This window comes from Tamandua tetradactyla, chromosome 7 (assembly GCF_023851605.1).
Source record: "Tamandua tetradactyla isolate mTamTet1 chromosome 7, mTamTet1.pri, whole genome shotgun sequence".
NCBI lineage: Eukaryota > Metazoa > Chordata > Mammalia > Pilosa > Myrmecophagidae > Tamandua > Tamandua tetradactyla.
In genome coordinates this window covers 69,578,538-69,593,652 of record NC_135333.1, presented here as the reverse complement: position 1 = coordinate 69,593,652, position 15,115 = coordinate 69,578,538, and the positions used below count along the sequence as shown (strand labels likewise).

The 15,115-nt window shown below is 41.7% G+C and overlaps 1 protein-coding gene across 1 annotated transcript in view; it reads left to right on the top strand.

The window, feature by feature from the left end:
- LOC143690479 (antigen WC1.1-like) overlaps positions 1 to 14,355 on the top strand; it is a 35,867-nt gene extending 21,512 nt beyond the window's left edge. The window contains exons 6-15 of the mRNA XM_077168207.1: positions 1,937 to 2,029; positions 2,105 to 2,419; positions 2,988 to 3,299; positions 9,002 to 9,316; positions 9,530 to 9,562; positions 9,946 to 10,083; positions 10,993 to 11,088; positions 11,308 to 11,391; positions 12,980 to 13,126; positions 14,159 to 14,355. Of these exons, the coding sequence (XP_077024322.1) occupies positions 1,937 to 2,029; positions 2,105 to 2,419; positions 2,988 to 3,299; positions 9,002 to 9,316; positions 9,530 to 9,562; positions 9,946 to 10,083; positions 10,993 to 11,088; positions 11,308 to 11,391; positions 12,980 to 13,126; positions 14,159 to 14,280 (1,655 nt within the window). The 3' untranslated portion in view covers positions 14,281 to 14,355. The remainder of the gene's footprint in view (positions 1 to 1,936; positions 2,030 to 2,104; positions 2,420 to 2,987; positions 3,300 to 9,001; positions 9,317 to 9,529; positions 9,563 to 9,945; positions 10,084 to 10,992; positions 11,089 to 11,307; positions 11,392 to 12,979; positions 13,127 to 14,158) is intronic.
- The last annotated feature ends 760 nt before the right edge of the window (positions 14,356 to 15,115 follow it).

Here is a 15,115-nt window from a genome sequence, read left to right as displayed (position 1 = left end):
TCATTGAGATTAGTTTGTGGCCCAGCATATAGTATCTTTTCATAAATGTTCCATGCACACTTGAAAATCTGTTTCCTATATTTCTTGGTTGCAAGGTTTTATATACATATGTCAAGTAATCAAATTGTTGTCAACTTATTCCTCTCTTCCATTTATCTATTCATTTATGTCTGTATTTCTTTCCATCAATTGACAGAAGTATATTAAAATTTCTAAATATAATTGTCTGTGTCTCAATTATGCTTTCTCAGTTTTTGCTTCATGCATTTCAAAGTTTTTTTTACATTATAAACAAATTTAGAATTGTTTTATCTTCCTGTTATATTATCCCTGTTACAAATCTGAAATGTGCTTCCTTATCTCTAATAACTTTTTCCATAAATTCTACTTAGTATGATATTAGTATTGCCATACCAAATTTCTTTGCATGGTATTTCTTTTCCCACCATTTGGTATTAGGGCCTTTCTGTATTCTAAAATTTATGGTGGGGCGGTACAATGGTGGCTCAGTAGCACATTTCTTGCCTGCCACGCCAGAGACCTGGATTCAATTCCCGGTGCCTGCCCATGCAAAAATAAATAAATAAATAAAAATAAAATTTATGGTGCATCTCTTATAATTAGTAGAAGCAGTATTACCTTCACTGCATTCTATTGCTTGTACACCGCTCACTACAGTCATTCCAGACTCAGGGAAGACAGCATAGATCCCACCTCGTACTGGATGTGGTAACAACGAATTTATTCATATGCTCAAATACCAACACTTGTATTAAACTATCTCACTGTGATAGTGGATTTTCCTATTTCTACTTTTAGTTCTGTTAGTTGTGATTTAGTGTATGTGAATGTTAAACTTTTCACTGTCTCTTATGCCTCTTCCTATATTTTCCATTATTTTGCCTTTCTATACTTTATTCTATGCATTTTCTTTTGATTTTTCAATTGTGTTTCTATCTTGTGCTGATATAATGTGCCATTGCACTCACCTTTTGAGTTCATAATTTCAGTCATTGACTTTTTAAGGTCAAGAATTTCCAGGTGATTATCATTTCTCTGCCAAAATACCCATTATGGGGCAGTGCAACAGTGGTTTAGTGGCAGAATTCCCGCCTGCCATGCCAGAGACCTGGGTTCACTTCCCGGAGCCTGCCCATGCCAAAAGAAAACAAGAAAAAAAGTCAAAATGTCTACTATGTCATTTAATTCCTTGGACATTTTACTCATGGTTATTGAAATCCCTATCTGATAACTACAATAGCAGGCTGTCCTGTTGCTTTCTTTCTAATGTGTCAGTTTTTTTAATCAAATCTCTTCTTTTATATGTCTGAGTATTTTTTTATTGACAGAAATTATAGAACCTTGCAGAAAGGATTTCATTTTCCTTCTTCCAGGCACCTGCTTTAGGGACTGATCACCTTATTTAAAGGGAATTGAAAGGTATCATAAGAAACTAGGCATCCATCTTTATAAGGCATGGTCACTCTTCCTTCTATGGTACAAGTTTTCTGGGTATTTAAAAAAGCTCCTCAATCTTGGCAGACCTTGAATTATAAATTGTGCTCCAGCAGCCTTGTGAGGCTGACAAATATCTCTGTTAAGCTTTTCAGTTCCTCAGCTATTGTCTTTGAATTGTCATATGCCTTCAGGAGGAAGGGGCTCACCTCCGGCCTTCAGTTCTCTCTGAGAGCTGGTAGCTCTGCATTGCTTCCAAACAGTCCTCATATATTCCAGCTTTTCTGAAATCATTCTGTGTGCAACTGTTTGCTTAAAACAGGCAGGTTCGCCATTGTCGGAAGAGAACTCTCCATAAAGAAGGTGACCTCTGAAGTTATGATACCACTCCACCTCCTAAATAACAGCTTTCATCTCATTATTTTTTAGTTCGACTTCCTGTTCTTTAGCCCTGCTAACCTCTGGTCATCTGTTTTTCTAGGAAAACAGACCCAGCTAGTGCCCATGTGCAATGACTCCGCGCCGGATCCCGCAGGCTCAGCGGCCTGGGAGGAGAGTGCAGCCAACTGCCCAGGTGCGGGGGCCCGGGATCGGGAAGCCCCTCCCACCCCTGTACAAACACCCCACTGACTTGACTCTCTCCCCTTAGAGAGCAGTAAGCTCCGCCTGGTGGGCGGGGACGGCCGCTGTGCCGGGAGAGTGGAGGTCTTTCACCGGGGCTCCTGGGGCACCATCTGTGATGACGAATGGGGCCTGAGCGATGCCCACGTGGTGTGCAGACAGCTGGACTGTGGAGAGGCCGTCAGTGCCCTCGACTCTGCTCGCTTCGGGGCGGGATCGGGGCCCATCTGGTTGGACGAGTTGAACTGCACCGGAAAGGAGTCCCACGTGTGGAAGTGTCCTTCCCAGGGCTGGGGGCAGCACGACTGCAGACACAAGGAGGACGCGGGGGTTATCTGCTCAGGTCTGCTCTCCAACTTGTCCGCATCCTGGGGGAGCCAGCACAGTTTCAGAAGGGTTGGGGTCTAGGCCTGTGGGAAGCAGGAGTTGAATGGCCCACAGGGAAACCGGGCTCCCCCGTGGTTCTCGTTTCTCAAATAGCCCTGAGGGATGGATTTCTTCCTGCAGGAATTTCGTATGACAAGATAAATTCTTCTAGGGTTTCCAAAATAAAAATAGGACTCTCACTTCACAGTAGGTTTAAAAAAAAAAAAAATGAAATAACTTATAAATACCTTTGCATACCTTGTGTATATTAGTGGTCTCCCAGAGGCTGAGGCAGTAATTTGAAGCGCTGCTTCAATTCAGTTCAATTCCAGTGTCTATAATGAGAAATAGCAGGGCACAAACAGAGAGAACAGTGCACTGATTAGGAAAAGGAATCAGAAAGGAATTTACCAACCCTTTCCACATGGAAGTCTCCCCAGCAGTGCCTGAGACCAGTGGGCCAATGGCCTGGTGTGGAAGGATGAGCTTCTTAAGACCCCACGCAGCCCACCATGGTCCCTCATTCTCTCTGTCTTCATTTTCAGAGTTCCTGGCCCTCAGGCTGGTGAGTGATAAGGACTGTGCTGGGTGGCTGGAGGTTTTCTACAACGGGACGTGGGGCAGTGTCTGCAGAAGCCCAATGGAGTCCACCACCCTGGCTGTGATCTGCAGACAGTTGGGCTGTGGGGAGTCGGGGGATCTCAATGTTTCTGTTAGCATCAGGACTGCTTCTCAGCCCCACTGGGTGGATGGAATCCGTTGTCGGAAAAGTGACACCACCCTCTGGCAGTGTGTTTCTGATGCCTGGGACAACAACTCTTGCTCTCTGAAAGAAGCAGCTTACATCGTTTGTTCAGGTGACTCCTTTGCCTGAACTTGGGTAGTCTGTACCATGTTTTTATGTGTTTTTAATGCAAATTTATGTTTTAGTCGTATGGTTTAAATTTCATATTGAACTTACAAAATGCATCTACCCATAGAGAATTAAGTCTTTTACCAATAGATCCAACATTTTCTGAGAAACAAGAAAAGGATATTCAAGTCTAATATTAAGCAAAAGTACCTGGGGGAGTTGAAGAGAAAATGTGGGCATTTCAAACTTATTCTGTGATGGAAACTTCAATTGTGTTCACTGGCACTTATTACTCAAAGATGATAAGAGATGGGCCTTAACTAATAATGAGCATTTACTAGGTATTATGCTATGCCTTTCACAAACAGAATCACATTTAATTTTCACAGAAAGCCTGTTAAGTAGGTATAATGATTACCATTTTTCAGTTGAGGAAACTGAGTTAACAAAGCTTTAGTGAAAAGCTCAGTTCCTTTGCTAACAATTGCCAGAAATGGAAATCCAGTTTCATAAACCCATTCCCAGAGCACTGCCCTTTCCAATCTCTAATGTTTTTGTGATCATAAGAGCACTTTTTAAGTTAGATGATCAGCCTACAGGCTTTGAGCACCAAGCTTTGCAAGACCCTGTTATAGGCATAAGAGTGGAGAAAAGATATGTATAACCATCCTAAAGATTTCAACTTAGTGATAAAGACCCACTGTGCAAATATAGGGCTATCGGAGTGATTTTTCCCTCATGACAACACTCAATCTCTAATGTATCTGCAAATTTTTTCATTCCCTTACCCTCCTTACATCTGTACTTTCTTGTTTACCTATTTAAGTTTTAGGGTCTATCAATTCATACACTCTCTTGCCACCACCCTCAACTCCCTTGCCACTCTTTCCTGTGTAAAATTCGTTTGGCTAAACCACAACTATTGAAAAACTCAACTATCTGTACATCCCTCCTTGCACCCAAGAAGTTGAACTGGACAGGAGAAAAGTACCCAGAACTTATGGGTCCCACTTGAGGTGATGTATAAATCCCCAAAGGGAAATTGACACTCCCACACACTCCTACAATCGATCTCCCACTCTCCAAAACTGATATTCCCCATGTCCTTCTTTTGCCTTAAATTACCAATAACTGGTCTACTACTCACTCTTAACTGAATTTGCCTTCTTTTATCCTAAAAGAACAGAAATAATTATATGGACACTCCCTCATCTTTATTTTACGTATCTATTCAAACATAGTTCTGCACTTGCACTTTTATCTTTTCCCTTTAATGATGGGTGATGTGTCATTCCTCTTCCTTTTGGTGGTTCCCCTAGGACTCTAGATTCCATCCTCTCTTGTTTTCAGAAGAAGTTTAATGCTAAATAGGACAGAATTGATCACGTTCTCCTTATTTCAACTCATTTTTTCCCTAGGGTTTCCTTAAACCCTACTCTCTTGTTTTGGACACATTATTGTCCATGACCAGTCTATTGATGAATGCTTCAAAATCATTCTTCATTTCTCTTACAGTGGTTTTGATATCTGACATTTCCTTTTGATTCTTTATTCAAGTTTCCATCTCTCTGCTCACATTACCCATCTGTTCTCATGTTCTCCACTTTTTCCAGTAGAGCCATTATCATATTAGTCATAGTTATTTAAATTCCCAATCTGATCATTGCCAAATCTCTGCCACATGTGAGTCTGGGTCTAATGCTTACTTTGTCTCTCCAGACTGTGATTTTTGCCTTTGTCATGTCTTGTGATTTTTTGTTAAAAGCTGGACCTCATGTATCAGGCAAAAGAAACTGAGGTTATCTCTCTCCTAGCCCAACTTTGCAAATAAATTTATTATTCTCCCCTCTATGCTATGTGGGACACAACTTCAAGGGGTCTAAGTCTCCCTGACAACAGGGGACATGACTCCTAAGGATGAGCCTGGACCTGGTATTGTGAGATTGACAATGCCTTCTTGACCAATAGGGGGAAGAGAAATGTAACAAAATAAGGTATCAGTGGCTAAGAGAATTCAGATGGAGTCGAGGGGCTATTCTGGAGGCAGTTCTTATGCAAGCTTCAGCTAGATATTGCAGATTGCCATGGTATGACAAGGCCCAACCAACAGTATTTCTGAAAGCCCTAAAGAAAGCCTAGGGCTCTATCTGAGACTATGTAATATCTTCACTCAGTTTATTTTCTCAGAAACCTAAAACCATCAGATTGTTCCTATGCCAGATAAGCCCTGAAACCCAGGGGTACCGGTCTCTCCCAGAACAGCAACCAGTTTCAGCCCCTTACCTCATAATATTGACACCCTTTCTCAACATGATCTCTAGAATGATCATTGCCCAAATATCCCTAAAGATTGAAAGAAGGGTCAAATGAGAGGAAGGAGTTGTAATAGAGAAGAGAGGATTTAACAAATGAGTGTGACTACCGAATCATTGTATTGATGTTTCTTTCAGTCTCCAGTGTATTAGAGAAGCTAGAAGGAAATACATGAAATTGTGGAAGTGAAGTTTGTTTGTTCAAATGTACTTTGTAATCTATCATATATGTTATATCTCACAATAAAAAATGTTGGAAAAAAAACTGAGGTAGATAGGCCTTTAGTATGAAGCTTTATGTTTATTTGTGTAGGAGTTAGGATGTGTTTACTGTTTGCTGTAGTTGTGGTTTCAGAGGCTAAAATAAAATGTTCTTCAGTGTACTTGCTTTTGCCTCCACTGTTATCTTTGGTTTTCCCTGGAAACCCTTACATAGAGTCTCAGTCTTGCATTTCTTTCAATCATACTTCCCATTATTATACAGGAGCCCCTAATGATGAGTTAGTAAGTTATGGGGGGACAGGAAGGGTTCTATAATCCTATGATTAGGTCTCAGTCTTATAGTGAGTCTGTGTTCCTGGGCTGTGACCTTCACAAATGCTTCTCAGCTTTTTTTCCTCCCATTAGGTGTGACAGGAAGGTGGCTTGGGTTGGGTATTTATCTTCTCCCAGTCAGTTAGTTAGGTTCTCCTGACACCCTCGTTTGTTAGGCTCTGGTAGAATAATTTCCCTTCAAGCAGGCTGTAGTTAAGAAGAACAGGGGTATGGAGCTTGTTTCAAAATGGTTACTTTCCCCTCTCTTGCTAGGAATAGGAAGGAATTTTTCTCTAATCTTCACCTAATGGTGCTCCCCAAAGTAAAACAAAAGTTTTTGTCTCTCAAGTTAGTCCAACTTAGTCTATTTTACCCTTACATGTTCTTACCAGGCTCCAGCAGTGGCTATTACTCTCAGTCAGCTGTGATTTTCTGAATCTGCCTGTCTTTCCAGTGTTCAGGGTGGTAGTTTGTCCCATATTTTCAACTCTCTGGTGGATATCAGAATAGTTATTGATCTTCAGTTTTTCCATCTTTTTATTTTGTTGTCAGGATGAGAATGATGACTTCCAACATGTTGGACCAGAAACCAGATGTCTACTCTTTTGTTGGTGTTTTTTTTTTTTTCCTGCCTCACTAATTGCTGTCCTTTATCAAGTCCTCTATATGCTTAAACTTGAAATATTGCACAGTCTCTGAGCTCAGTCCTGGGCAATCACCATCTCCATCTTCTTCTTTTTGACATCCTATTTCTTTTATATTTTCCTCTTGAGAAAACAACTTCTTGAGAGATGTCTTAAGAAACCTCCAGTTTTACTAGAACTAGTGATAAGAAGAACTATTCTACAAAAAAGCAAGCTGCCTTAAGAGTCACAGCTATTGCTGCTTCTTCAAATGAGAAACCATCCAAAGAAGTTGGGAGATTAAATTTTCCACAGGGAAATTCTGAATAAGGTTCTGCGTGGTTATAAGGAAATGATACAAAAAAAGGTATATAAAGCCTGAGATTTTCTAACAGTTAGTAAATCCTAATTGTATTTTTCTGTGAAATATGATATTTTCTTATCTTTTCCCACATTCTTGGTCTTTCCATAATTAAAGTATTTCTTTTATGGACTTTTTTACTTTAATGTATATATATATATTAGTATCATTGTCTCTGTATTATTTTGTCCATTTTGTGTAATTATCTGCATGTATAATCAGTTTCAACTCAATCTCTATCCAAGTATCTTTTTCAACATTTCTTTTACTGATCCCCTGGGTTTCTAACCACTTTAAAATTCTCCCATTAATATTCCCCTTCCCTTTCCTTATAGTTCACCCATTTTTCTAATTAAGATGTCATGCTAAAATTGTAAAAGCATTTTTTAACATTTGTTTCACATTCTCAATTTTTAAATTACACAATTTGATAAATATTTTTCTCTCAATCCCTTCTACAATTCCCTTTTTGTATTACAGAACATTTTTTATATGGCTCAATGGCCTTTAATAGAAAAACAGCCCTTCTCTACTACCAATTGTATTCCATTTTGCTTGTTAATTTATAGGGGAGTTGGAAAAGTTGGTTAATCACAAAGACTAAATATTGATCCACAATTCCTTTCACAGTTCAGTAATGAAAACAGTAAAGTTCACAATTACACTTGGAATCCCCTCCCTTTCCTTTGTTTATTTATATTTTCAGTAAATAAAGATTTACTGAATGCCTTCTATGAACCAAGTAGTATTCTAGGGAATAGAGAGATGACTAAGACAGACAAAGTTCTTGCTCTAATTAGGTGGTATGGTGAAGGTTGATTTAAAACAAACAAAATCAATGAATAAATGACAGCAATAATTTCAAACAGTTATAATTTCTATGAAAATGAAATTAGAGTGAAATGAGAGAAAGACTATCTGCAAAGGTGGAGCAGCGTTGGTATTGATTTATAATGTTGGAATACTGAGACTACTGCTCTAGGAAAGTTGGCAGGGGCGGGGGGGGTGTAGTGATATCACAATCAATCCCTCAAGGCAGACACTGGCCCTGATATGGCCCCACTAGCAGCTGCCCTCCCTCAAGGTCCAGGACACCACAGGGATTCTTGTCTCTTCTCTCAAAGCCCCATAACTTAAGTTCTAGCATCCTCAAGCCTCCATGAGCATCTACTCCTCCAAGACCTTGCCAACCCTAGGTACTTACTCAATATCGGGTTTACAGGTATATACCACAGTGAAACACAAAGATCAGCATTATCTGGAAGTGTACCTGCTCTCCTTGAAGGATCCTCAAACCTCACCCTGTCTCACCCGACATCAGTCAATCAAGAGTGGGACCCCTGAGAGTTGAGGAATTCTTCATGTTTGTGCACCTCACCAATTTCTTTAAAGAATAAAAGCTCCTAAATCCCACATTGGCAATGAAGACAGAACTCTACAGCCCAAAATTCTGTCTGGCCTTCATGAGAAGGAAGGAGAATGTGAGAATATTAATAAATACATTTAAATATCCATACTTCTAACTGATAAAGCCATAGCTCAAGGAAAAATACATGAAACACCAATTCAAATCGCACATATTTGTGGCTTCTCCATGCTGTTGATTTCTTCTTGCCCTTTGTGCTGTAGGGGACCGTAGAGAGCCTGTGCTGACACAGTCAGACCTGGTGACCACTTGGCTGTCCCCAGCTGCCAGGATGTAGCTCTTACCCATCGTCTTTTTTTGTTTCTGCAGGAGAAAAACCCAAAAGATGTCCCACCGGAGCCCCCTGCACAGGTACGTCGGCCCTCCCACCTTCTTTCTCGGCTCTAGGGACACTCCTCTGTCCCTCCCTTCCTCCCTCCTTCCAGGACAGTCACAGGAAGTACCTTTCAGACGAGGAGAAGCTCAGACTAAGGGGAGGAGATTCCGCGTGCTCGGGGCGCGTGGAGGTTTGGCACAGCGGCACCTGGGGCACGGTGTGTGACGACGCGTGGAGCCTGACGGAAGCCCAGGTGGTGTGTCGGCAGCTGGGCTGTGGCCCCGCCCTGGAGGCCCTGAGAGAGGCTGCATTTGGCCCAGGCAACGGGAGCATCTGGCTGGATGATCTGCAGTGCGGAGGCTGGGAGGCCTCACTGTGGGCCTGTGATGCTGCGCCCTGGGGGTGGAGCGACTGCAAGCACGAAGAGGATGCTGGAGTGAGGTGCGCTGGTGAGTGCATGGACTGGCCATTGCGCTAAGGTCAAAGGAGGTGCAAGTGCATCCAGAAGCCCTTCCTGGGCTGCCCCAGTGTCCGGGCTCTCGCTATCAAAGAGGCTGTGGTTTGATCTCTTGGCCCCGGGGAGAGAAGGACGTGCAGGCGATGGTAGTTGTGACCCCAGGCTTCCCCAGTGCAGTCATCCCATTGCCTTCTCTTCTCTCCAGGTAAGAAGACCGGGTTCACCACCAACCCTAGAGGTAAGTGTTTCTTCTGCCCTGAGCCCTGTGGTAGAAGAGATACCCAGATTTCAGGGACCTGCCCTGAGCAGTCTGTGGATCTCTGGAAGATTTACTTGTTTGGGTAGAGGAAAGGCCTGATGACCAGGTACTTACAACCAGTTTAAGCTGCATCAGCCATTAAGCTCCAAAGTCTCACCAGCATTCACTTTACAGACATCCCTTGGACCAGATTCAGGAGTCATGACAACACCCTGAGGGCAGGACCTGGGTCAAGTACTTTGTGGGGTTCAGGCAGACTCACTGCATCTGAACTAACAGTTGATGGACCTGAGAACTCGAGGTGGCAGGGAGAAGTGGGTTCTCCTGGGCGCCAAAGCCCTATGGCCCTTTTTTCTTCTCAGAGCCCGGTTCAGACTCAGTTCCTGTCCCTGGCATTTTCTCCCTTCCTGGGATACTGTGCCTCATCCTGGGGGCCCTTCTCCTCCTGGTTCTAATCATCCTGGTGACTCAACTGCACAGATGGAGAGCAGAGCGCAGAGGTAGGCCCTGGGGTGGGGGTGCGCTGAGTAACACAGAAGGTACGTCGGGTGGGAAATGGGGACAGGTGTAACAAGCCAAAAACTGTACAAGTTTTATTCTTCCCTCTCAGTATCTGGCAAATCTCCCCTTTCCTTTCAATAGGCTCCAGAATTTGAGAGACTTGAGTCCTTGATCCTGAGTTAAGTGTGGAAGCTCTCAAAAAGTATGCCTCCATGGATTTTAGTTTCCTGGCTAACAAATCAAATACCACAAAGTGGGGCGGCTTAAACAACAGGAATGTATCAACTCAAAGTTTTGAAGCTAGGAGAATTCTAAAATCAAGGCATCATCTAGGTGATGCTTCCTTCTAGAAGACTGTTGCATTCTGGAGTTGGCTGTCAGCAATCCTTGGCCCTTGGCTTTTCTGACACATGGCAAGGCACATGGCCACCTCTCCTGGCTTCTCCTTTCTCTTCCACATTCCACTGACATTCAGCTACTGACTGTTCCCTCTGACTTTCTCTCCATGTGTATGAATTTAACTCTGCTTATGAAAGACTTCAGTAATAAGATTAAAATCCATCCTGATTCAATTGAGCCAAATCTTAACTAAGGTAACCTCTTGAAGAGTTTCTATTTAAAATGGGTTCACACCCACAAGAATGGATTAAGTTTAAGAACATGTCTTTCTGGGGTACACACTTCAAAGCACACCATGTGAACAGTGTCTGAGGACATTGAGTATAGGTTCAGGATGAAGGTGAGTCATGAAACCTAGTTCTGGATCAAGAGGGTCAATGTATAGAAAGGAGCCCTGGCAGCCCATAGAACATTCTCCAAAGATGAGCACTGGGGATCCATGAAGGTTTGGGTTATTGGTAAGGGGAATATCTCTGGGACAGTCTCTGAACTGGTGCTGCTTTCTCCAGCCTTGTCCAATTATGAAGATGCTGTCAGTGAGACCTTGTATCAGGAGATTGATTATGTCATAAAACCACAGAAAGAGGACCCACTGGACAGCGCAGGTGTGTGTCCCATGCCCTCCTCTCTCTTTGTGAGCTGGCTGTAGTTTGAGTGTCTTCAGCAAGCACAGACCACCAATAACCCAACCTCATATGGTCAGCTTCTTCCGAGACCTCTCTTTAACAAGCCTGGAGCTTCAGATTTCCTCTGAACTTTGACATTGGGCCTCATACTGCAGGAAAGATTTTGTTCTTTGTCTGTGACATTTTTCTCCCTACCAGGAAACCTGTCTGGTGACTCGGTGACTAAGTTGTCATATTACACAGGCAACAATGAGGAGGATGAAAACCCCATATCTACCCCAGGTAGGAAGAGTGGGTCTCTGCCCTTGGCTGGTGGCAGTGAAGCAGAGGAATCTCATCTGAGGAGGACGTTCACTTGTGATTAGGACAAGAAGGATCTCTGCCTTCCAGTTGGCAATAATTATTTCCTCTATCTGCTCACTCTGTAATCTCAAAAAGGGAAAGATTAGACTCGGTTCTCTGTATCCACAGATACTTCTACTCAGTCCTAGACTATTTGAGTTTGCTAAAGCTGCTGGAATGCAACATACCAGGAATGGACTGGCTTTTGTAAACGGGATTTATTTAGTTAAAAGTTTATAGTCCTGAGGCCACAAAAATGTCCAAACTAAGGCATCCAAAGAAAGATACCTTGACTCCAAAGTAATGCCAATGTCTGTTACATGGGAAGGCATGTGGCTGGCATCTCCTGGTCCTTTGACCCTGGGTTGTGTTGCTTCCAGCTTCTGATTCCAGTGGCTTTTTATGTTAGCTCTCGAAGCATCTCCAGATGTTTGTGTATGAGTTTCCTCCAAAAGGTTTACCTGTGTTGGCTCTTTCAAGGACTCCAGTAAACTAATTGACACACCTTAAATGAGTGGAATCAGATGCCCATCTAATCAAAAGGTGCCACCCACGATTAGGTGGGATGCATCTCCATGGAACAACCTAATCAAAAGGTCCCACCCAAACAATAGATCTGCCTCCACATAATTGGATTAGGATGAAAAGAACATGACTTTTCTGGGGTGCATAATAACCTCAAACCAGCACATGGACTTACATCTAGTGTATTCTTATAAATTCAAAGGCCATATTTTTTGATGATATCTGAAACTGATAACCTCAAAAATTCCATGGTGAGAAAGAACATTGGGGGAAATAGTTTTGAGATAGCATGATATTTGGGCCATTTGGTGGTACATTGAGAAAGAAAAAAATGGACTTTGGTATAGCTCTGGAATACATGGAGTGCATGGTGTCTGAATTTAGCATCTACCAAGAACTCTTATTTGCAAGGGACCTCCTCTGAGGTTCACCTCCATCTTCCTGGTAATAGAGATGGTCATCCCTTAGGTTAGGGCAAGTCCAGAAGGGCTTTGTAGATCATAAGATCAACAGAATACTGAAAGGATTGAAGCCCAAGTCTCCTCTGATTGGAACTGGTGAGATCTCTTGTTTTTGGGTGATACCCAATCCTCTCTCTTCCTGGCAGTTCCATGACTCCCACAGCCTCAGAGGGCAAGTGAATACATGGGTTCTCTCGGTCCAGATTCATGCTCCTTTGGTTGCAGAGATGTACATGTTATGCATCAGACTGTTTCAATAAGTTAGAAAATAGTGCCTAAAATTCATAGCACAATAGCTTTTATTGATGCTTTATGGTATGAGAGGTCATTTTAGAAAAATGTTATTGACCTTGAAATATTAGAATATTTTAAAGATTTAAATGGTTTATGGGAATATTGAAGTCAAATATGTACCTTGGGACAGTCTTGGAATATGGGACTTATTTTATCAACTATAAGAATCTCTACATTAGAGAAGACTTATGGAGTCAACTAGTCCAACCCATATTTGCTATTCTACCTAAGTCCTTGTCTGCTTTCAGAGCCTCCAGCTCAGCGTGTCAGCACCACAGGAAATGGTTATGATGATGTTGAAGAGTTACCTGTTCCTGAAATTCCTCCTGCTTGTAGGATGAGTGGGAAGTATTCTTTCTCAGAAGAGAGAGATGGAGCCAGGTATTCCCAGACAAGTGAGTAGACAGCCATTTCCAGTAGTCTTACTATTTCATCGTGGGGAAGGTGAATTTAGACCAATCATAGTCATTTTTTTCTGTACCATCAGAATTTTGGTAGCATTGCATATCTAGATGAAATAAGCTCTTTCTTATCCCTGATCTAATGTGACTATTTCCTCTCTTCTAAGAGACAGAACATATTGTATCCTTTGCCTCTATACCTACCATCCCTTGGATATAGACATGTCTAGAAAATGAGTTGCAGAGGTTTTTCCACATTTTTTACACAACAAATGGAGGAATGTGTACTGACGATAAGTTTGGAGGCTCTTTTAGTTTGTGAGAGGTGACGGGAAAGATTTTTACTAACAAGATAAATTGAATTTATGAGTTTTTTGTTGCTTTTTTGAAACCATATAACCAAACATTTATTAGCGCAGAATGTGAAACATTCTTAGCTAGAGTCATAAAATCTCAGCACTAGAAGGAAACTAAGAGAGAATTTTCTCTCAGTATTTCACTTGACATGAAGATCCTCATTCCCTATAACCAAACTTAGCTGTGAGCGTATGATCCGTGTGGAGCAAGACACTATGGAATTTGATCAAACTGCTACCTTTGGCATCTGACGGAGGACCCAGAAATGTTCCCATGAATACTTTGAAGTCAGGTTTGGTCTGTTATTGAGGTGTTGAAGGATATCAGGAAGTGATCTCCTGCCTCTATTCCTTAAGAAATCAGACCAGTCCAGTGTGGAAGATGCTTTATAGTGTGAGCATCTCTCATGAATCATTAATGATGCTTTATGTGCTCTCATCTCTCTCCCAAGTCCTTGTCACTATTGACTCATCCTTCCAATTGTCCAGATCAGGACAAAGCTTTACACAGAATAGCTGAGTCAGTGCATGGTAGCTGTAGTGTTCCAAACAAGCAGTGGGTCCCCATAGATTTTTTTTGTGGCCATTTTATTCTGAACTTTCCTTCCCCTAAGGGCCTCTATTCTGTCTTTTTACACTATTGTAATTGGGATTCTCCTTGTTGCTTCAGATGCCTCTCTGAGGTCTCCTAATGAAGCTGCCAATCCTAGGATGGAAGGTAGAGGTTTCTCATTGGTCCTGGGGCAAGGAGAAGATCCTGGATATGACGATGTTGAACTTAGCACCATATAGAGCCATTTTTTAAAAACAAACAGTCTACAAAGAATCTACTGTGATGACTCCCAAATAAATGAGAATCCTTTTTCATTACAGAAAAAAAAAATTGTGTGTGTGCTGTATGGCTGGATCACATTTAATTATTTTTCCATGTGAGTGTCCTATTATTGCAGCACCATTTGTTGAATTTTTGTTATTTTGTTTTGCTTGTTCATTTGTTTTTGGGGAAGTGCATGGACCAGGAATCAAATTCAGGTCTCCCACAAGGCAGTGAGAATTCTACCACTGAACTACCCTTGTCCCCTATAGAAAAAATTTTATGTATACATAAAATGAAAAGAAATTATTCCTAATAAATACTCTGAGTTTCTCAGACCAGAGCGCTTCTCTTACGAATCTAAGTACATTCACTCCTGCTAACATTGGAATATTCATTCTTCCAATATACTCCTTTCTCGAGGTAAAATCTCAGCTGAAAAATCAGTGTTAATACCTCCCTACAGGCTACATTCTTGCCTTCCTTTAGATACAGGGAAGTTCATACTTTTCTTTAATAGCATGAGACTCTGAAATCCAGCCCTTAACTGAGCACTTGCTCTTATGAAGCAAACTCATTAAATACACAATCAAATATTCCAAAATATTCTGTTTTATAGATGATTCTGTTGTGTGTACCACACAGTTCAAATACAAGAGGCAGACAAAACAATATTCACTCCAACTAAATTCCACAGAGCTTTGGAATCTCTCATTTTGCTCAACCATCAAATTACCATTGAAGTAAATTCATTAATTGATGGTCCCAGTCTTTTCATACAGCATAGTTATCTTTTTGTGTTTCCAGTCAGAG